This window comes from Mandrillus leucophaeus, unplaced genomic scaffold, assembly GCF_000951045.1.
Source record: "Mandrillus leucophaeus isolate KB7577 unplaced genomic scaffold, Mleu.le_1.0 Scaffold376, whole genome shotgun sequence".
Lineage (NCBI taxonomy): Eukaryota > Metazoa > Chordata > Mammalia > Primates > Cercopithecidae > Mandrillus > Mandrillus leucophaeus.
In genome coordinates this window covers 3,071,232-3,093,449 of record NW_012103987.1, presented here as the reverse complement: position 1 = coordinate 3,093,449, position 22,218 = coordinate 3,071,232, and the positions used below count along the sequence as shown (strand labels likewise).

Below are 22,218 nucleotides of genomic sequence, written 5' to 3'. Positions count from 1 at the left end.
ATTCATTATCTTATGCTTTTAGTTCATTCACCCACTTTTAAGATTTGTTTATTTTAAATTTGGAAGAAATTTTTTCTTTTCTATTAATTTTATTGAGTTGGAAAAAGTCAATAAAGAGGCCGGGCATGGTATTTCACATCTGTAATCCCAGCACTTTGGGAGGCTGAGCGGAGAGGATCACTTGAGCCCAGAGGTTTCAGACCAGCATAGGCAACATAGTGAGACCTCGTCTCTACTAAAGACAGAAAAATCAGCTAGGCACAGTGGCATGTGCCTGTAGTCCCAGCTACTCAGAAGGCAGGAGGATTGCTTGAGCCCAGGAGATTGAGGCTATAGTGAGCCATGTGGGTGGCACTGCACTCCTACCTGGGATACAGAGTAAGACTCTGTCTTCAAAAAAAAGAAAGAAAGAAAATAAAGAAAAATAGGTATGAGCATTAATATTTTGATTTTAGGACCACTTAACACAAATACAAACTTGCATTATGTTGTGTTGTGAAAGTAACATTTTTCAAATTTGTGTTTATATTTTCTTCCTCTAGGTGGCAAACTCTCACAGTTAATTGAAAGTAATTGGGCTCTGAGGCTCCTGAATGTCATTCAATGTAGAGTAGAAGTAGAATATAAGATTTGGATTATTTCAGAAATGTAAAACCTCTTAGGGAGAAATAAGATAATGTTAGAGAAATGTATTTCCATGGAATACCAATAAATTTCACTTTGGATAGCAGATGTGTATTGTTACTGGGTTATACTGAAGTATCAACAGTAAAGGTAATATTGACGTCTTTCAGAAATTAACTTGTTTTATATATCTTTGTTTTTATTCATGTTTATTTTTAAAGTTCCTTTTTTTTTTTTTTTAAATCTCTACGTCCTTTATAAGTAAGTGACGTAGACCTAGAAGTTGGCAGGGCTGCCAGCATTTTTAAAAAGAGTTCTTCCCAGCATTTTGATGTTTGGTTATACTCTGTTATCTTTGTTTAAAGTTGGATTACTTGATACTTTATTTCGCATTAAGAAGATACTATCTGCAGTGGGGATAGTACCATGATACGATGGTGTGAAATACAAGAAAAAGTACACAGTATCTATTACAGTTACCAGAATCTTCAGACTTATTAAGGGGAAATGATTCTTTCCATATAATATTATTTAAGGACTTGAATTATCCCCCCATACTCCCAAAATGTATACCCAAGCTATAACATAATGGCTTTCAGTCATTCAATATGTGTTCATTAAACAACCATATTTTGCAAAATACAATAGTTTTTTAAAGCAAATTTTAATAATTCTTTAGTAGCTATTTGCAACTGAACATTACATATTTTAATTACTAGAAAGACATGAAGTGAAATGCATTAGTTTTCCAGTTTCGCTATTATTTGATTTATTTAGGATTAACTTAAATTTATACCTGTAAATAGTTGAATAATAGTAAATTAAAATCAGATTTCTTACAAAGGATTTAGTTAAAATACCACTTAATTTTTAAAACTAAGCCCTAGTAATAACATTCTTAGAGGAATATAATTGGTAGGTTTAACACCTTCTGCTTTCTTTATACACTTAGGTCATAGTAATGGGAGCTACCAATCGTCCTCAGGACCTTGACTCTGCTATAATGAGAAGAATGCCTACAAGATTTCACATCAACCAGCCTGTAGGTGGTCTTGATTGATATTATGAAGAGTTAAATATTCACCTTTTTTATAGGTCTTTACCTTTAATTTTAAGAAGGGAATATTTTGTCATATAGGGCTACTTATGACAGGGAAGGAATGGGGCAAAAACCCTGACAGTAGCTTCTTTGTCCTTTCCACTCTCTTTATTTCTATCCTAAGATTAGTGTTACTTGCTTCTCTTCAAAGTATATATATATATATATAGTTATCTTAAGTTTGCCTGGCTATTTTAGTGATTTACTTTAGGATGTAGGAAGTTATCTTTATAGGAAGATACATAAGAAAATCTAAATTACAGTTTTGGTTTGGCATAGAATAGAATTGGAGAAATTTGGCTCAAATAATTATTCTATTCAGAAGGCCTGGCATGAACAACTGGGATTTATTTGATTGAGTATTGGCAGATGTAGTCAGTGCTTCCCTAATAGGATTAATGATGCCAGTAGATATCATAGTTTACCTTAAGAATACAAATGCTTAGATGGTGTTAAACCAGTTCTGCCTTCTTTCTAGCATTTTTTGTTAGTTAAGAAGTACCCTCTAGTAGATGATTATGACTTACCAGCGCACTATAATTTTGGCACAGATCTTCAAATCTTGAATTCTGTCTGCCTTCAGATTGCAAAGGAAAGAAAAAACAGATTTTACTAGTAGAAAATATGTTCCATACAATCAGCATGTTACATGTGTTGCCATTTAGTGGAACTAACTCTTAATTCCATTTATAATCTGGCTAAAAACCATTTGTCACATTCATATTCTGTAATTTGTCAGATTGGTTTTTGGTAGTAAACATGATCTCTGAAAGATCGATGGTTATGGACTCTATAAAATTACTCTGATCAACTCTTTACTATAGCTACCACTCTAATACAGTGGTTAAGTGTGTGCATATCCTTAGAAAATTTACCCAGTGAATCAATGAAAAGATTTTTAAACTTAATTTAGGAGACTATGAGATTTATTTAGTATGACGGTTTTTTTTTTTTTTTTCAAGACAGAGTCTTGCTGTGTCGCCCAGGCTGGAGTGCAGTGACGCGATCTTGGCTCACTGCAATCTCTGCCTCCCAGGTTCAAGTGAGCCTGCCTCAGCCTTCCAGTAAGCTGGGATTACAGGCGCCCACCACCATCAGCTAGTTTTTGTATTATTAGTAGAGATGGGGTTTCACCATGTTGGCCAGGCTGGTCTCGAACTCCTGACCTCAGGTGATCTGCCTGCCTCAGCCTCCCAAAGTGGGATTACAGGCATGAGCCACCACACCTGGCCTAGTATGACTAATATTTATTGAGCATTAATATGTGTCAGAGACCTGCTAAGGTCTGGTGAATGGGACATGGGCCTGGTCCTCGAAGAACTCTGTTTTGGAGAGGCAGACACAGAAATAAATAATGTAAAATATGCTTTATGAAGGTATTTTTAAAGAACTATGAGAGCCTGAGATGATGATGAAAACTAATATTCTGTCAGGGAAGTCCATGGAATTTCCAGAATCCAGCTGGACCTTGAAGGATGGTAGGAATTTGATAGGCAAATGAGACAAGGAAGGGCTTTCCTGCCAGAATGAACAAAGTCAAGAAGCTGTGGAAGCACTGTTTAATGGTGAGTTCTAAGGGTAGTTTGGTGAGTGTACCAAGGAATATAGATGGAGAGGAGGCTGGAAAGGTAGACTGCTTCTGGGTTTAGGTGAACTTTATATGCTTTGCACAAGAGTTTAGATTTTATTTTGTAAGCGAGACTTCAGAACATTTTTTTAAAAATTTGTTTACTTCATTGATTCTGAAGATCATTTATAGAATCTCTATCACTAACCCAATAGTTAGTACAATGGACAATTAAGGTTTTTTATTTTTATTATTATTTTTTAAAGACAGAATCTTGCTCTGTCAGCCATACAATTATAGCCCACTGCAGCTTTGACTCGTGGGCTCAAACAATCTTTCCACCTGAGCCTCCTGAGTAGTTAGGACTATAGGCATGCACCACCACGTTTGACTAATTTTTGAATTTTTTTATAGATGGGGGTCTCACTGTTGCCCAGGCTAGTCTTAACTCCTGGCCTCAAGGGACCCTCCTACCTTCGCCTCCCAGTGTGTTAGGATTACTGGCATGAGCCACTGTGCCTGGCCAGCTAAGGTTTTTGATGTACAGTAGAATAGAACATAGGATACAGTAGCATGGAAAGTAGCCAGTATTAAAGTTGTAAATTTAATATGTCCTGTGAGTAATCAAAATGGGTTGTAACAGGTTCTATCAAATTTATTATAAATTTGTATAGTGTTAACAAGAAATGGAAACTTTGTAACCTTCATTTTATTCCATTGTTAGTGAATATACTTTATAGGTTAGTTTTTTTCTTATGTAACTTACGATGTGAAGTGTATGGTTAATCTTAAAACTTTTCTCCAAGTGAAATGTTTAACAAAAAGTATTTATTGGTGATCATATAACATATCAAATTAACCTTCCTACTTGACATACTTGAATTGCAAAAAGAGCAGGGTTTGGTTTGTTTTTCAGGTAATTTGATTTGGTAGTCATTGTAACTAGCTCTGTTTTGTGATGTTTGTGGGACTAGGGGTAAGTTCAGCCATGCTAGTTTTAAAAAGCATCTATATTGACTATATAGCTGAGGGATTCTATAAAAGGTGCTAAATGTAGTTTGTATTTATTGTATGGTGTAAAAATAGGAATTGTCACTGGGGGAAAGCATACAGACATGTAAACAAATGTATCATCACTAAATTAAAATTCACTAATATAAATTAGTGGTCAAAGAAGGAGGAGGAAATGGAGGAACTGAGAAGTTACTGTTGCTATCTCTTTAAATTACTGATAATAAATTTTATAATGAGTTTTCATGAGTTTACTACATGAAGGGAAAAAAATGAAGATTGCTGAAGTATAGAGGGAAGACATTATAGTCGTAGATATTCATTTACTCATTGAAGATTATAGGTGTGTTATTTCCCAAACGTTGTACTAGGCACTGGGGATGAGAGTAAGAAGAGACAGTTCAGTAGGAGAACCAGAGATGATTACTCTAGAGTCTTGAATCTAGTTGCTTTGACCTCTTCAAAGTTTCTGTTACCTCCTGTAAGTATTGAGAGAGACTTTAGAAGGGACAAAATATTAGGAACACTAATTGATCTTCTTTAAAAAATAAAAATGCTAACCAGAAATTATCCTGCTTTTAGGCTTTAAAACAGAGAGAAGCAATCCTGAAACTCATCTTGAAAAATGAAAATGTAAGTAGAAAATAAAATTTTTTTCCCCATCCTATAAATATGATGTTCATAAAGTTATTTTAGAGAAAAATGAGGAAGGAATCTGAGAATTATATACTCCAGGGATCCCCAGCCTCTGCAGCCACAGACTGGTACTGGTCCATGGCCTGTTAGGAACTGGGCCACACAGCAGGGGGTGAGCTGTGGGCTAGAGCTCCACTTCCTGTCACATCAGCAGCGGCACTGGATTCTCATAGGATTGCAAACCCTATTGTGAACTGTGCGTGTGAGGGATCTAGGTTGCTCGCTTCTTATGAGAGTCTAATAATAAATGTAATGCACTTGAATCATCCCCAAACCATGCTCTGCTCCTCCACTTCTCCAGGTCTGTGGAAAAATTGTCTTCCATGAAATCGGTCCCTGATGCCAAAAAGGCTGGGGTACTGATACACCTTTGAACTTGACCTGAATCCTTTTGGTTGCTTATGTAACTCAGTAACTATGGTATATGTGAGTTAAAGATACTTTTCTCATGTTTTTAGAGCCATGTGCTTTTGTATATGTGCATTAAAATGCTCTGATAATTTTCAGACTAGTCTCTGATTTTATGTGAGATACATTTGTGAAAACAGAATTTTTTTGTTGTTTTTTACTTAATTGCATTTTTTTAACCTTTCCTGTGGTGATGAAAATTGCAGTATTTTTTGAAGTTGAAATTTAAATTTAAGAAGTGATAATCAAAATCTTCAATAGCTTTTGTATTTAATGTTTTTTTGGTCTCATGGTTCAAAAATTAAAGTATTTATATTTAATAATATACAGAGAAAATCTTCTTCCCTTTTTTCCTGTATATATTTCTTTTCTTTTCTTTTCTTTTTTTTTTTTTTTTTTTTTGAGGCGGAGTGTCACTCTATAGCCCCGGCTGGATTGCAGTGGCGCAGTCTCCACTCACTGCAACCTCTGCCTCCCAGGTTCATGCAATTCTCGTGTCTCAGCCTCCCGAGTAGCTGGGATTGCAGGCATGTGTCACCACACCTGGCTAATTTTTGTATTTTTACCATATTTTGTTTGTATTTTACCATGTATTTTTACCATGGTTTCACCATGTTGGCCAGGCTGGTCTCGAACTCCTGGCTTCATATGTTATTTCTCTCTCCTTTTATTTACTTATTTTTTACATAAACTATCAATAACACATGCACACTGTTCTGTGCGTTACTTTTTTTACTTATATTTGAGATCTTTCCATATTAGCATCTAGTATCCTTATTCTGTTGTCTCTCTTTGTTTTTGCACTACATAGGATTCCATTGTATGGACATTCTGGAATTTAGTTAATGCCACATTGAAGGACGTTTGGATTGAGTCTGGTCTTTCACTATTATAAAAATTCTACATTTAATAGCCTTGTGTGCATGTGATTTCATACTTGTGCAGGAATATTAGTAAAGTAAATTATCCAGGAGCAGAATTGCTAGATCAAAGGTTAGAGTGTTTATAATTTTGGTAGCTACTGCCAAATTGTTCTGGTTTACTCATATTCCTGTAATAAAGAGTGCCTCTTTTCCTGTAGTTTTGCCAACAGAATGTTATGGAACTTCATGCCAACTTGATAGGTAGAAAATGGTTCTCTCTCTGTTTTTTTGTTTTTGTGTTTTTTTTTTTCTTTTTTGAGATAGGGTCTCTCTCTGTTGCCTAGCCTGGAGTGCAGTGGTGTGATCAGGGCTCACTGCACCCTTAAACTCCTGGGCCCAAGTAATCCTCCCGCCTCACTCTCCCAAGCAGATTACAGGCATGTACCACCAAGCCTGGCTAATTCTTTTTATTTATTTATTTATTTATTTTGTTGAGACAGGATCTTGCTCTGTTACCCAGGCTGGTGTTGAACTCCTGGGCTCAAGCAGTCCTCCCCGCTTGGCCTCCCAAGGCTGGAATTATAGGCATGAGCCACCACACCTGGTCAAAGGTGGTTATCTCATTAAAGTTTTAATTTGCATTCTTTAGGGATGGAATGAATAGTGTATGTTTAAGAATCATTTGAATTTTTTTTCTGCGAACTGTATATTCATATATTTTGCCCATTTTTCTATTGCAGTGCTCCTTTTCATAATAAACCTGTAGGAACTCTGTGCGTTATGAAGATTTGCCCTTTGTGTGATTTGAAAATATTTTTTTCCAAGTTGTCTTTCAATTTTATTGGAGTTTTCTCTCCCCCACCCGCCCCCAACTTTATGGCTTCTTGATTTTGAAAGGCCTTTCCCACTCCCAAGTTTATAAAAGAATTTTCTACACTTTCCAAACTCTTGCTACCTGTTTTCCCAAAACTTGATAACTGCATATAATTGAGTAACATGATATTCCTTTTTATCCCAAACTTAACATCTAAACTCACTGTTAGAACTCACTATATAAACTAATAAATCAAATAGATTCTGATAGTGAATGAGCCTTAGTAGAGATGCTACTTTTATCAAAATACTTGTGTTTGTATGGCTTCCCTCCTTCCTTGAATTACCGTAAACCCCATGGCTAATTCTTCTCTAGCCATGCCCTACTTCCACACTTCTATTTTTTCCCATTATATCTCACCTGTAAATGTTTTAGTTGTATCTCTAAAAGAAAAGGATTCTTTTTTTTACCCTAGCCTAATTGCCATGTTATACCTATCAAACAATTGACAGTAAGTCATTATTTTCATTATCCTAGTCTATGTACAAGTCTCTGATTATCTCTTTTTAAATACCTTTTTTTAACCATGTATTTGTTTGACTCAAGATCCATATGAATTTCCTAATTTGCAATTCTTTGATAGTTTTTATGTCTCTCTTAATTTGTGGGTTATAGGTTCTTCCCTCATCTTGCTTCCTCCCCCGCACCCACGCTTTTAAAATTATTTACTGGAGAAACTAGGTTGTGTTTGTCCTGAGTTGTCCACAGTCTGGGTTTTGCCGATTGCAGAGGAGTAGTTGTTCCTCTAAAATTGGTAGTTGGAGCAAGAGACCAGATGAAGTTCAGGTTGGTGGGGAGGAGACACAGGACAGGATAGCACAGCTTCATAGGCAGAATTATATTCTTCCATCAGGAGAAACATAATATCTCGGTGGCTTGTATGTTTTACATTTAAATCTTTAATATATTTGGAATTTAGGTAGATGATATGCAGTATGAATCCAACTTTGGTTTTGTTTTTCTGGATGGATACCTACTTGTCCAACACCCTTTTTTCTTTCTTTTATTTTTTTGTGACAGAGTCTTGCTTTGTCACCCAGGCTGGAGTATGGTGGCGTGATCTCTGCTCACTGCAACCTCTGCCTTCCAGGTTCAAGTGATTCTTGTGCCTCAGCTTCCCAAGTAGCTGGGATTACAGGCACGTGCCACCACGCCTGGCCAATTTTTTGTATTTTTTCATAGAGACAGGGTTTCATCATATTGGCCAGGCTGGTCTTGAAGTACTGAGCTTAAGTGATCCACGTGCATCAGCCTCCCATAGCACTGGGATTCCAGGCGTGAGCCACTGCGCTCAGCCCATTTTTTTTTTTTTTTATAGCCACTAGAGATGCCACTTTTACCAAATTCTCATATGTATTGACTGTTTCTGGACTTTAAATTCAGGTCTTGGTCTTTTGTATGTTTATGCCCTAGCATCATACTGTTTTAATTATTGAGGCTTTGTAAGTTTTAATATCTGGTAGAACTGTATATCCCTTGTTGTCCCCGAGTCCCAAGGTTATTTTAATTCTTTTTCTCTGCATAAATTTTAGAATCAAATTGTCTTATGTAGGAAAAAAACAAACATTAATATTTTTGGTGGAATCTCATTAAAGAGTATCTTTTTGATGTTGAATTTTTCTGCCCAATGGCATATATGTCTTTCTGAGTGTTTACCTTTGTGTTTTTCAGTAGTGTTCTAATGATTTATTTATTTATTTTTTAAAGAGATAGGCTATCTTATCAAGCAGAGTTCAATGGAACTTACAAAAAAAAAAAACAGAAAGAGATAGGGTCTCACTTTGTTCTCACTCTGTTTACCCAGGCTGATGTGTTGTTTTTTTAGGGTCTCACTGTATTATCCAGGCTAAAGTGCTGTGATGTGATCATAGTACACTGCAACCTTGACCTCCGGGGCTCAAGTGATCTTCCCACCTCGGTCTCCCAAGTAGCTAGGACTACACGCATGCTTCACCATACACAGCTAGTTGTTTTTTGTTCTTTAAAAATTTTTTTGTAGAGAAAGGGTCTCACTATGTTACCCAGAAGGCAGGTCTTGAACTCCTGGCCTCAAGCTCTCCTCCTGCCCTGGCCTCCCAACGTGCTAGGATTATAGGCGTGAACCACCATTCTCAGCCTGTTTCCTTAAAAACATATCAAAATAACATATAGTGTATGCAAGAGTTTAAAGAACCTAGCAAATTACAAAGATTGGGATCAGTGGTTATGAATCATTTTGAAGGAAGCGTGTCATAGGGCCCTTTAAGAATGAGATAAAAGTAGTCTTTTCTAAGAAAACTACATATGTACATGAAATGTGTACACTTTCAGGGAAATTCCTAAAATCCTTCATGTTTTTTAGGTAAGGAACTTTGGTCCTAGACAAGAAATCAGTAAAGAAATCAGCAACCTCCGCCTCCTGGGTTCAAGCAATTCTCCTGCCTCAACCACCTGAGTGACTGGGATTATAGGTGCGCGCCACCACACCCAGCTAATTTTTATGTATATACATATATTCTTAGTAGAGACGAGGTTTCACCATGTTGGTCAGGCTGGTCTCAAACTCCTGACCTCATGATCCGCCCGCCTCAGCCTCCCAAAGTACTGGGATTACAGGCATGAGCCACCACGCCCGGCCGTCTTTTAATTGAATTTTTGGTAGCTGCTTTCAAAAAGACATTGTGTAATCCTGTCACTTTGAGAGGCCAAGGGAGGCGGATCACCTGAGGTCAGCAGTTTGAAACCAGCCTGGCCAACATGGTGAAACCCTGTCTCTACTAAAAATACAAACAAATTAGCTGGGCATGGTGGCTGGCACCTGTAACCCCAGCTACTTGGGAGGCTGAGGCAGGAAAATGACTTGAACCCCGGAGTCGGAGGTTACAGTGACCCGAGATCGTGCCACTACACTCCAGCCTGGGTGACAGAGTAAGACTCTGTCTCAAAAAAAATAAATAAAAAGTGTAGTTGTAGTACTGTTTAGATAAAACACAATTGGTAAACCTTTAGCAGTGATAGACACCAGTGAAAAGTTTAGAGAAGAAAATAAAGGGGATAGTTAACAAGTTCCTTTGAATTAGGATGGCTATGGTGTGGCTAGAAATTTAACAGATATTAGAAGGTAGTTACTGATAGTTTTGGAGACTTCAAGTTAACCAGTACAGTTATTTAATTTAAACCATTTTGATGAAGGATCATATTGCATGACTGGAAGTTTATAACATTTTTGAAATATAATGTGGTCTAGTGTAGCTGGAGATGATGCAGATGCTTTACATATAGCTGATTAATATGAGTATAAGTGATGAAATTTAAGCCCTTTTTCTTGTAACATAGCCATAAATTACACAGGTTATTTAGTTTCACATTTAAACTTAAGAAGTTACTCATGTCAGTGCTGGGCTTGATGACTCATGCCTCTAATCCTAGCACTTCTGAAGGCCATGGTGGGAGAATCACTTGAGGCCAGGAGTTTGAGACAGGTCTGGGCAACATGATGAGACCTCACATCTGCAAAGAAATTTTAAAATTTAACTGGGTGTGCCTAGCTACTCGGGAGACTGAGGCAGGAGGATCACTTGAGCTTAGAAGTTCAAGGCTTCAGTGAATGCACCACTGCATTCTAGCCTGGGTGACAGAGCAAGACCCTGTCTCTAAAAAAATAAATAAGAGGAAGAAATTATACATGTCTCTAAAGTTTAGTATTTAGTATTCTGCTTTCTGAAATAGTACTGTCTTTTCTTTTAGGATTATGTTTTTCATAGCTACAGGGAATTTTTTTTTTTTTAAACGGTCTCTGCTCTGTCACCCAGGCTGGAGTATGGTGGCACGATCTCAGCTCACTCTAGCCTTCCTGGGCTCAAGTGATCCTCCTACCTCAGCCCCCTAAGTAGCTGGGACTATAGGTGCATGCCACCACACCCAGCTAATTTTTTGTGTTTTTTAGAAGTGGGATTTCGCCATGTTGCCCGGGCCAGTCTAGAACTCCTGAGCTCAAGAGATCCACCCATCTCAGCCTCCCAAAGTGCTAGGATTACAAGCATGAGCCATCCTGCCCAGCAGATACAGGGAATTTTTAGCAATTCTGTTTCTTATTCATGAAACCACAAAGTATAGTTTCTAATCAGTTTTATGTTGCAAAATATGAATGCTCCCTGGGTAACTGCTGACATGAGAACATCTTGTCATTTCCCACTGGTTGGTATTTGTATGCTGAAGGATTACTGCTACTTCAATAAAATCTGAAGAAAATTCATTTAATTTTGTTAAAGATGCCTCAAATCAGTAGCACATATATTTATTTGGTAAACTGAGCACCGTCATGCTTATACATTGTGGAGCTGAATGAGGGTTGTTTGTTTTTTAATTCACATGAACTTCCAGAGTTTGAATTCTTCTTCTCTGAATAAAAGATTGAAACTTTTGAAATGATACCGTGTTCTACTCTTTTACAATTCTTTTATTGATAGGTACTCCTTAACATGATTCACTTATTTTAAAAAGATAGTGTAGTGATTTTGGCTTAAGGTTTTAAGTATAAAAAGAATTAGCACTGATAAAATGTATACCCTATGAAAGTATTTTGTCTGAGTTTAAGGAGGTAGCTTTTTTCCCTATACAAACTGACCTGAATTTACTTTTATATGATATAGCAGCAATAGTTGTTTGTTTTTTTTTGTTTTGTTTTGAGACAGAACGGAGGGTCTCCTACATTGTAGCTGACCAGCCTCGTCATTCTAGCCAGACTGGAATGCAGTGGTGTAATCGTAGCTCACTGCAGCCTTGAACTCCTTGGCTCAGGTGATCCTCCTGCCTTAGCCTCCTGAGTAACTAGACACCCAGCTAGTTAACAAAAATTTTTTTTGTTGAGATGGGGTCTGTATTAGCCCGTTCACAAACCACTATAAAGAACTACTTGAGACTGGAAAACTTATGAAGAAAAGAGGTTTAATTGACTCACAGTTCCATAGGCTGTACAGGAAGTATGGCTGGGAGGCCTCAGGAAACTTACAATTATGGTGGAAGGCGAAAGGGAAGCAAGCACGTCTTACCATGGCAGAGCAGGAGAGGGAGAGATTGAAGGGGGAGGTGCCACACACTTTTAAACCATAAGATCTTGAGAGAACTCACTATCATGAGAACAGGGGGAAATGTGCCCCTATAATCCAGTCACTTCCCAACAGGTCCCTCCCCTAGCATTGGGAATTAAATTCAACATGAGACTTGGGTGGGGACACAGAGCCAGACCATATCAGGGCCTCATAAGCATTTGCCCCAGCTGGTCTTGAAATAAAATTATAAGTGTAAAATGCTTAGAATACAGAGATGTTATTTACAAATATACTATTAATGGTGGATATAATAATAAACAACTGCACATAAGTAAGTATCATTCTTTCAAGCTATTTTCGAAGTCTGTTAACTTATTCTGCTGTTGCTGCCTATATTCAAAATCTTTTTAACTTGGGAATTGCTTTCAGAGTTGCCTAATGAAAAGGTTCTCATTATTTCATGGTTTATCTAAAAGCTATTTTACAACAAAATGAGCTACTTTTAGAGTGCTTGCCATGTGCCAAGCATTTTGGTGAGCTATACATTGTTTTATTTAATCCTCATTTCTCTAAGGAGTACATATTAGTCCTATTTTTACAGCTGAGGAAACTGAAACCCAGAGAAGTTATGTAGTAACTTGCCCAGGATTACACAAAGAAGTGATGGAGCCTACTCTTAACCATTAGGGTATGGTACCTCTTAATTAAATTTTGCTTCCCCAGTGACGGGAATCTTCTTTTCTTTGTTTTCTTATACTTGGTTGGTTCATCTTTCTAACTGTATCATCTTGTCAGGCACAAGATTTGTGAGTGGTTAGAACATAGGGTGGCCCAACAACAGACTGGTCAAAAGACAGGAGGAAGTGTTGGATGTTTAATTTTTAACATCTCATAGTATAGTTTGGAAAGCTCTGTAAAGTAGTTTGTTAAATGTATGAAATATTTCAAACATATAAACAAATAGCCCTATTATCTTCCACCCATATTTAACAGGCAATTTTAATGTATTTCCACATTTGCTTTATATATTTTTTTTTAATTAAGTACAACCTTAAGCAACCACTGACCATCTCCCATTGTCACCATCATGGTAAACTGCTGTCCAGGAGTTGATAGAGTGTATCAATCCCATGAATATATGTGAACAGATACCTAATACATCTGTATAGGTATATGTTATTTTTATTCTTTTTACCAACAGTAGAAAAATTAGATCCTTGTATGTGTCTGTCTCTTAAGGACACATGAGAAGAGTTTCTCAATTCACAAAAAATTAAAAACTACAAAGGAAAGAGAATAGAGAAGTCTGACTGTAATCAGACTTAAAGCTTCTGTATCACAGGATAACATGAACAAAGTGAAAAAACAAGCCGCAACCAAAATATTTGCAACCCTATAACCATCAAAGGACTAAGATCTAAATTATATACATGTATGTACATTAGATCACAGGTGCTGTCACCAGTCCTAAGAACTCACTGATGTGGCAGTACATGAGACATAAGTTAAAAATCTTCCAGTATTGTGAATTTGCCCATTTTTATATGTAATTAAATAAATTTTTGCTGTATGTTTTGAGGCCATGTTACATGTATGTCTACAAGTGCAGAATTGTTATATTTTTCTGGTGAAATTTTTTAATCATTATATAATGGCTTCTCAGTTATTCATTTTGAGTAAAAATCTGATGTAACTAGAACTACATTAGCTTTCTTTTTATTAAAAGCTGATATCTTTCAGCCTTCTACTTCCTGCTTTTCTTTGTTTTTATTTCAAATGTAACACAAAGCCTGTTTTTTTCCTTTCAGCATCAGTATGTCTTTTATAAACTTCAAACAGCTACATTTTGGGTTCTTCTGTATAAAATCTTTTACCAGCCAAGTTTAGTCTATTTGCATTTATGGTGATTACTCATAAATTTGGATTCATTCATTATTATTTTAATACTTTCCATTTATGCTTTTTCTTTGCTTATTTGTCCCCCTCTAGTCCTGAGTTTGTTAATACTGCTCTTGTATTCTTTATTCTGTTTTTCTCCTTTCCTCTGTTGGTTTGGAAATTACACATTCTCTTTCTTTCCTTTAGTGTTACCCTTTCTGTCCTTTAGTGGTACCTATGTATTTTGACATACATAAATAAAGTCTAAGTTAATAATATCTGTATCCTCTTTTTAATGCTTTAATTGTAACACTTTAGAATACCTTAATGTAGATGTCTCCTCCGTTTTACATGTTCTTATTATATAGCATTTTAGCTCCACTTTGTTTTTGTACTCCAAATGATTATGACTACTATAATAATTATTACTACTATTTATATAGCTAAAGTTTATTTAGATTTATCCATGTATTTACCATTTGCTTTGCTTACCATTGCTGCTTGCACTCTTGCCCTCTGGGTTCAGTTTTCTTTTTATCAAAAAACATGATTTATCTTCATGTAACCCTTACGTTTAGGAATGAGAGCACTGTTATGTGAGGTCACAATTGCAGAGCTGGCAGTGTTGTCTCACCTTCAAGTCTCTTGTCCTTGTGTGGAGTTGCTATTCTTCCTAAAACACTGTGTCTTCCACAAATACAAAGGGAATTTAGTAAATATAATACAAATACAAATGGGAATTTAGTAACTATAAGGTGGCATTTCACATCAGTGGGGGAAAGTAAATGTTGCTGTAACAAGTGATGAGCTAAATGGGGGAAAAATACAGCTGGACCTCACTATATTGTGTTCAAATCCTGGCTCTGACTATGTTTACCTGTCCAGGTCTCATGATTCTTATCTGAAAATGAAATTGATAAGTTTCTGAGAAGATTAAATGAGAATAATACATACAAAGTGCTTACCCCAGTGAATGAGACATAAGAATCATTTACTAGATGGTAGTCATAGGTTTTTTTCTTGCTTATTTTCTCTTCTTAATCTGTACATAAGTTTAGTATGATTAGACTATCTCAAGTCTATTATGTGGCTAGGACAGTCACTTAATTGGCTTGACTATAAGCTTAGCTTGAGGAGCAGAAGTTTAGGTGCTAAATTCATGTTGAGATAATAGAATACCAAGCATTACAATTAAAAGGAATGTTAAGAGTTTTTTTCTGTAATGGACTCTGGAGTTAATTACATTTGCCAAGTACTGTATGTTGAATATATTACAGAAAAATGTCACCTTGGTACCTTCTTGAGAGATATCAAAGCAAGTCCAATATCTGTTCTTCCCCATCACTCTACAGTGTATCTAGTAATAATTATTTGTCTTAATCATAAGGACAAATAATGAAAATTATATTTCAAATTTCTAAGCTTTTGTGGTTAAAAAAAGCTTCTAGAAACTATTGTTTCTCCTCCCATGCTGTTATAATATGCTTAACTTTCTTTAAGATAGGTGTTTGGTAGTATTTGCAATATATTTATTTTTGTTTTTTAAGCATGTTTTTATATTTGTTTAAGGTGGATAGGCATGTAGACCTGCTAGAAGTTGCCCAGGAAACTGATGGCTTTTCAGGAAGTGACCTAAAAGAGATGTGTCGAGATGCTGCCCTCCTCTGTGTTAGAGAATATGTTAATTCTACATCAGAAGAAAGGTATATTATTTTGACTTGATTTTTAATACTTGTTAAAACCTTTTAGAGCTTTTAGGTTAGTTTCTTTTATTTTGCTTTATATTAGAAACACCACTTATGAAATAAAAGGTAAATTTGGATTATCACCCCCTGCAACTTTATTTATTACCATTTTTCCAAAGCAGAATTCTGAAAATGAAGGAGGGCAGAATTGTGGGAAGGGTCTAGAATGAAGGAGAAAAAAAGTTGAATTCCTTCTGATGATCCATGGAAATTTCACATGTAAATGTGAGGGGAGTTGGAGGTATTGAAGACTAGACCTCAATTTGTTAATGAATATGTATTTACTAAACAAAGAAACCATTTATCACTGCAGCAAATTTTACTTGGAACCAGTTCCAAAGTATAGTGAAGTTGAGAATCCAATTTTTTACCAGCCTTATTTCAGCAAAGATACTAGTGAACTGGGATAATTCAGCCCTAGTGAAGCATGTCCTTTAAGGAAGTTTTCTAAAAGGCTACTTGCCTATTATACTGCATTTCTTTTCAGAATATCAACCTTCTAACAATTTCTGTGATTCTTGGTCAACCCCAGTGTACTTTTTGGGGTTATATTAAAGGAATTCTCCAACTCTTGTCCCTTTGTTTCTTGGTCTCCCTTCCTCACCTTCCTAGTGTTTTCACTTGCCTGTGGTATTCATATATATAGTTGCAGTGTGTTGCCGTAGCAAACTTCAGCAAAAAAATATTTTGCGGGCTTTGATATAGAAAGGTCTACATGAAAGCTACTCTGTCAACTGGTAGCTGTGTATGCAGTGGCTCTGGACCCATCATCATTAGTGTACCCTCAGAATCTACCGTCCAAAGGTTTTTATTCTCTTCTCTTTTTTTGAGACGGAGTTTCGCTCTTTTGCCCAGGCTGGAGTGAAGTGGCGCAATCTCAGCTCACTGCAACCTCTGCCCCCAGGTTCAAGCAGTTCTCCTGTCTCAGTCTCCCAAGTAGCTGGGATTATAGGCACCCATCACCATGCCCAGCTACTTTTTGTGTTTTTTGTAGAGACGGGATTTCGCCATGTTGGCCAGGCTGATCTCGAACTCCTGACCTCAGGTGATCCACTCACCTCAGCCTCCCAAAGTGCTAGGATTACAGGTGTGAGCCACCACTCCTGGCCAGGTTTTTATTCTTATATATAAGATTAAGAGGAGAAATAACCAACCAGTTAGTAAATTTTCTTAGGCAGATTACACTAATAATGAAAGATCTATTTTTTTGCTGCCTCAAAGCCCTGAAAACTATATTTCAGTATGAGAAGTCTGGCTAATTTTATATTTCCTACTGAATTTCATATTTTATAATTTTATATTTCAGTATGAAAAATCTGGATGGACTTGGGTTATCATAACTTTCCTGAATGTTTTTCCTTGAATATCTGTAAATTACAAAGGAGCCATAATATTCTGGATTTTGTTTCTCATTGAAGTAGGGAGGATTTGGATTAGTTGGTTTTTGTTGATAGTGAAGAATTTTACTCTCAATTTGTAAAAAGCAAAACATGCATGTAAGTATATACCTAGCAATGATAGTTTTTAAATTATAGTTTTCATGGGAATTACATGGTTTTTTTAATTGGAATTACATTCCCATTTCAATAAACTATATAACATTTTTTACCTTATGGTAATATTGTGTACTTATATTCTAGATGTGAAGTCTTTGATTGTAGCTATTTTAGCTTCCTACTTCTTAGCAGTCAGTGCTTTTAAAAAATTCCTTATGATTTCTCTATGTGTAGATAATTCCTGGAAGCATTTACATGAAACTGTTCATTGTGGTTGTCTTTGGGTGTCTTGAATGGTAAAGAGATTTCATTTTTATACTCTTTTCTACAGTTGAAAACAATTTTTTTTTTTTTTTTACCACATGCATCTCTTTTAAATCTTGGTAAAATATTTTAGGGAGGTGTATTCTAAAATTATTTGAGTATTTGATGGTTTTATTTGCATTTTAGCCATGATGAAGATGAAATTCGGCCTGTTCAACAGCAGGACCTGCATCGGGCAATTGAAAAGATGAAGAAATCAAAGGATGCAGCATTTCAGAATGTTTTAACACATGTTTGTTTAGATTAAGAGTAAAGATCATTTGTACAGTTCAGTGATCTAGTTTGGTGTGTCCTCTTATCAGTCAGTGGAAATAGAATGGAAAGAATGCTCTTGAAACAATGAGGGAGCTCAATGTTTATGGTTTTATACTCTGAATTCTAAGTTATTGAGATATAGTTGTTACATAAGTGGTATTACTGTTTATCAAAAATCATGAGGAGGAACAGTTGAATCCAGCCTGAATGTGGGTGCTTGTGTTTGACCTCTTCAGCCATATATTGTACAGCCTTATAGAATCTAAGCTGGTCTTACAGTCATAAATGATTCATTGGGTCATTAGTGAGAAATGGGGATGTGGTTAGGTGCTGGTTCCTAGACATGTGAGTATGCATTTGTGTGTGTGCGCGTGTGTGTGTATATTAAATGTATATATCCACACATTTTATATTGACATTCTGTAGATACGTTTGAATACAGAAACCTTTTTTACCCCAACTACTGAATCCAGGAGTACCAAATAATATATAGTAAAACTAAGATTTAAGGTTGTGTCAAAAAGGTACAGTGATTCAGCCATTTCCATTTGTCATTTGTTTCAACCTTTTTTAAGTTGAGTGTTTTTCTTTCTGCAGTTGATTAGTTGGATCCTCCACATCTTGCATATATACATGGGCTTAATTATTATGTTTGTCAGGATAATCAAATAAAAATACTAGTTTGTGATCAGCATTGAATGGTTGTTAGGCAGTCATGTGCTCAACACTGATTTCACCTCTTTCTGTAAGTATACTGAGTATAAACTTTTTAAGTAAGTTTAAATTGATGTACATGGAAGTGGATTAAAAGACTTTTCAAAAGAAAAGGTTTGAAAAACCTCAGTGCCCTTTAATACATGTACATTTCTTTCCTTTCTTCATTTAATGTAACATATGTCTGTTGTAACTATGTTTCTTAAATATTATTTTAAGGTTATGTGTTCTTTAATTATGGTCAAATACAATTTGGTCACCAAAAATGAAATAATAGTTTAAAACAAGTAGCTGTTACTAAGTGTGCTAAAAATACTCATTTTGTAATTAATTTTAGTTTTCTTAGTATATTATAAATTGTGCCCTGGTCAGGTACAAATGGACACATCAAAATGCCCATATTGTATCTATCTGTAGTCATTTAATGTGAATTATATGTGAAATTTTTTTCAATATTTTACTAACCAGAATTCTGTTACAGGCACCTAAACACGCAGCATGAGGAAAACGTTACAACACAATCTTGAGGTGCTCTGAATCATCAGATTAAATTATGCTTCATATGTTTTTGCTTTTACTGTATTTCTTTTAAAACTCTCAATCTCTTTTCTTGTGTTACTGGATTAATTTATCTGATAATGTCTCACAACAATCTATTAGATCATTTATTCTTCGGTTGTACTTTGAATGGTGGGGTAGAAGTTTCAGGTGAACACTGGATAACAAAAAGCAAGTTATGGAAGATTGTGAAGAGGATGGAAAAATTGAATACAAGATACCAAAAATGGAAAAAAGTGTCCCATTTTTAATAACTATATTATACTATTATTTTATAAATGTGTAATAAAGGGGTCCCTCTTTATTGGTTGTTCTTCACTTAATCTTTGGTCTTTTTCAGTAATTTTAAATTTTCTGGGACTTTTTTGGTTTATAAAACTTGTGTTTAGACTTTATCTTGCTATGGAGTTTTCACACTACAGTAGCATCTATCCTAGTGTGTAGTCATTTCTGTTTTAATGTGAATTTCAGAAATTTAATTTTAATCTGGTGACATACTAATCGAAAATAAGGAGTAATGTATAACTCCACGTGTCCTTTCTTTTTGTCTTCTCTTAAATTCACAATATCCAGTAGGAGTGGTTATTCAATTTCTTTGTGGTTTTAATCATCAAATGAAGTTAGAGAAGTATACTAATCCCAGCAACTATGACTCATCTAGGCATGTTAAGACCATAAAGTAATTCAGGAAACTATTTTCCTGATTTTTAAATAACTTTTAGTGTTATGTAACATCTATCCTTCTGTTTTAGACATGCATTTCACATATGTAGTTGAATTCTAGATTCTAAGATAATTCGTTTCGGATAATACTTAAGAGTACTGGATCTAGAATCAGGCTTCCTGAGTATAAACTCAGGCTCCCCATTAACTAACTGTGTGTCTGTGAGACCCCGTTTCTCATCTGTAAAATGGGGCAACAGTGGCACTCATCTTAAAGGGTTGGATAATAAAATAATGCATGTAATGCCCTCAGCATAGTGCCTGGCACAGAATTTCTGCTCAAATGTTAGCTGTCATATTAATATTGTCAGTTTTGCACACTGATATACATATCCTGTTGACCAGGCTCAATCTTTAAGCATTCTCCATACTTAAACCAGTTCCATAATCCCTAGGCCTGTACTCTAGGGATTGAGACTGAAAGGATCACTTACGCCATGTTTCTCTAAAAGCATCATTGCCGGAAGACTTTTGATAAGTCTGATGTGTCTCAAGCTATTCCCAGGCCTTTTATGTAGAGTTTAGAAATGAAGTAGTTGAATCAGTTTAGTATCTCCTTTACTATGTCTCTCCTTTCGATCTCAGCCAACCCCCCACGTGCAGGTAAACCCAGCACTCATGATATTAAGAGCTGGGTTGGGGTAATCTATTCTGTATGCATTATAATAGCCTAACAGTATTTAGTAGCTGTAACTTACAGGTTTAATGCTAGATGAGGATGTTTCAAGCCTTGAGTGTGCTTGTGTAAAAATGGCGGCAACATCATCTCGGTAGGAATTTTTTACTTGAATTGTTATTGTGGGAAAATGTTAACAGATTTCTTCTGGATAAAGAAAATAAATTGGATGATGTATATTTTATGTTTCTTTTTAGCTTCTCTTAACATCAGAATATTGAACAGAATTCTGATATGCTAAATATATCTAGTGCACGGCTGAAACTCCAGCACCAACTGGGTGCTTCAAATTAAGTCATACAATAATTCTATCTAGAACTGACAGAAATCTTTACAGAGCCTTCATTATTAAATTTGTTATAGATTTAGTTATCAAAGATAGAGTTCTCTAGTCTTTTTTTTAAAGCTAAAGCTCTCTTTATTTACATGTATAGGAAAACATTCTGCCTAAATCATGATGTTAATGAAAATCATATTGAGGAGAACTTGAACCTTATTAAATATGGGCTTCTAACCTAATTAAAATATGATTGTCATGTATGACACAGATGCTGTGTGCAGATAAACCTAAAACCACTTAGCAATGTGAGTAGACACAGAAAACATCCCAGTTACATTGGTGTAAAGTTTATACTATTAATGGCCTATAAGGGTCTCATTACTAAAACACTGAAGTGGGATTATATTTTTGTAATTGTCTAATATTTACAGTCATAAACCTGCATGAGACTACTTTCAGATACTAGCTTTTGTGCTTTTTAAATAGGTTACAGTGAGAGTATTGGGTGTGGAATGCATCAAGGACACAGGTTTGTTAACCATGACAACTCAGTTGTAAAACTAAAGCCAAATGCACCTGTAGTCTCAGCTGCTGGGAAGGATCACTTGAGCCTAGGAGGTGAAAATTGCAGTGAGCCGAGATTGCACCATTGCCTCCAGACTGGGTGACATAGTGAGACCGTCTCTACAAAAAATAAAAAATAATAAAAATAAACTAAACCCAGACATTGAAATAGTTACTGACATGCAGATTTGGAACTGAAACTAGAACACAGTGGTGTATATCCCACTGTTCTGAAAATGCACAGCTTCCAGGAATTCTAAGAATGGCCAGGATAACTCAGATAGGGGATTGGCTATATCCAGTAAAGCAAAATCACTTGCAATCATGTCTAAGGGAGATGAGGGTCATCTGTTAGGCCACAGTCATAGACTTATAAAGAATATCAGTTAGGATTCTGTTTGTAGCAACCAACTCTAGCTAACCTAAGCAATAAAGAATTTATTTGACGGATATAAGATCAAGCGGAAGCTAAAGAACCAGACTCGGGATAGAAACTTAGCTCCCAAATATTTTTCTAAGCAGAAATTGCTCAATAATCTTGCTTTTATTCCTCATGGATTAAATGAACTCCAGCTGCTTAAAATGCCCATTCAGAATTTAAATGCCTGGACATGAGTGTGCAAAGCCAGGTCAAAAATCACCCCTGGCAGTCTTGGAGCTTTGACGACTCTCCAGGAACTACTTTGGCTTAAATGGTTTGAGGCAAAGCAGCTGGGTTTACTGATTGATCTAACTGTGAAAGGAGAGGTAACTTATTCAAAGAAAATTGTGGGGAACACTGTTAGACAAAATCTGACAAATGACCAGGCGGTTACTTGATGCCATAAGATTGA

General features: G+C 35.9%; 1 protein-coding gene across 1 annotated transcript in view; it reads left to right on the top strand.

The window, feature by feature from the left end:
- The window catches only part of ATAD1 (ATPase family, AAA domain containing 1), a 66,166-nt gene extending 45,248 nt beyond the window's left edge, over window positions 1-20,918 (top strand). The window contains exons 7-10 of the mRNA XM_011990295.1: window positions 1,577-1,666; window positions 4,884-4,934; window positions 15,620-15,753; window positions 17,742-20,918. Coding sequence (XP_011845685.1) covers window positions 1,577-1,666; window positions 4,884-4,934; window positions 15,620-15,753; window positions 17,742-17,862 — 396 coding nt within the window. The 3' untranslated portion in view covers window positions 17,863-20,918. The remainder of the gene's footprint in view (window positions 1-1,576; window positions 1,667-4,883; window positions 4,935-15,619; window positions 15,754-17,741) is intronic.
- Window positions 20,919-22,218: the final 1,300 nt, after the last annotated feature.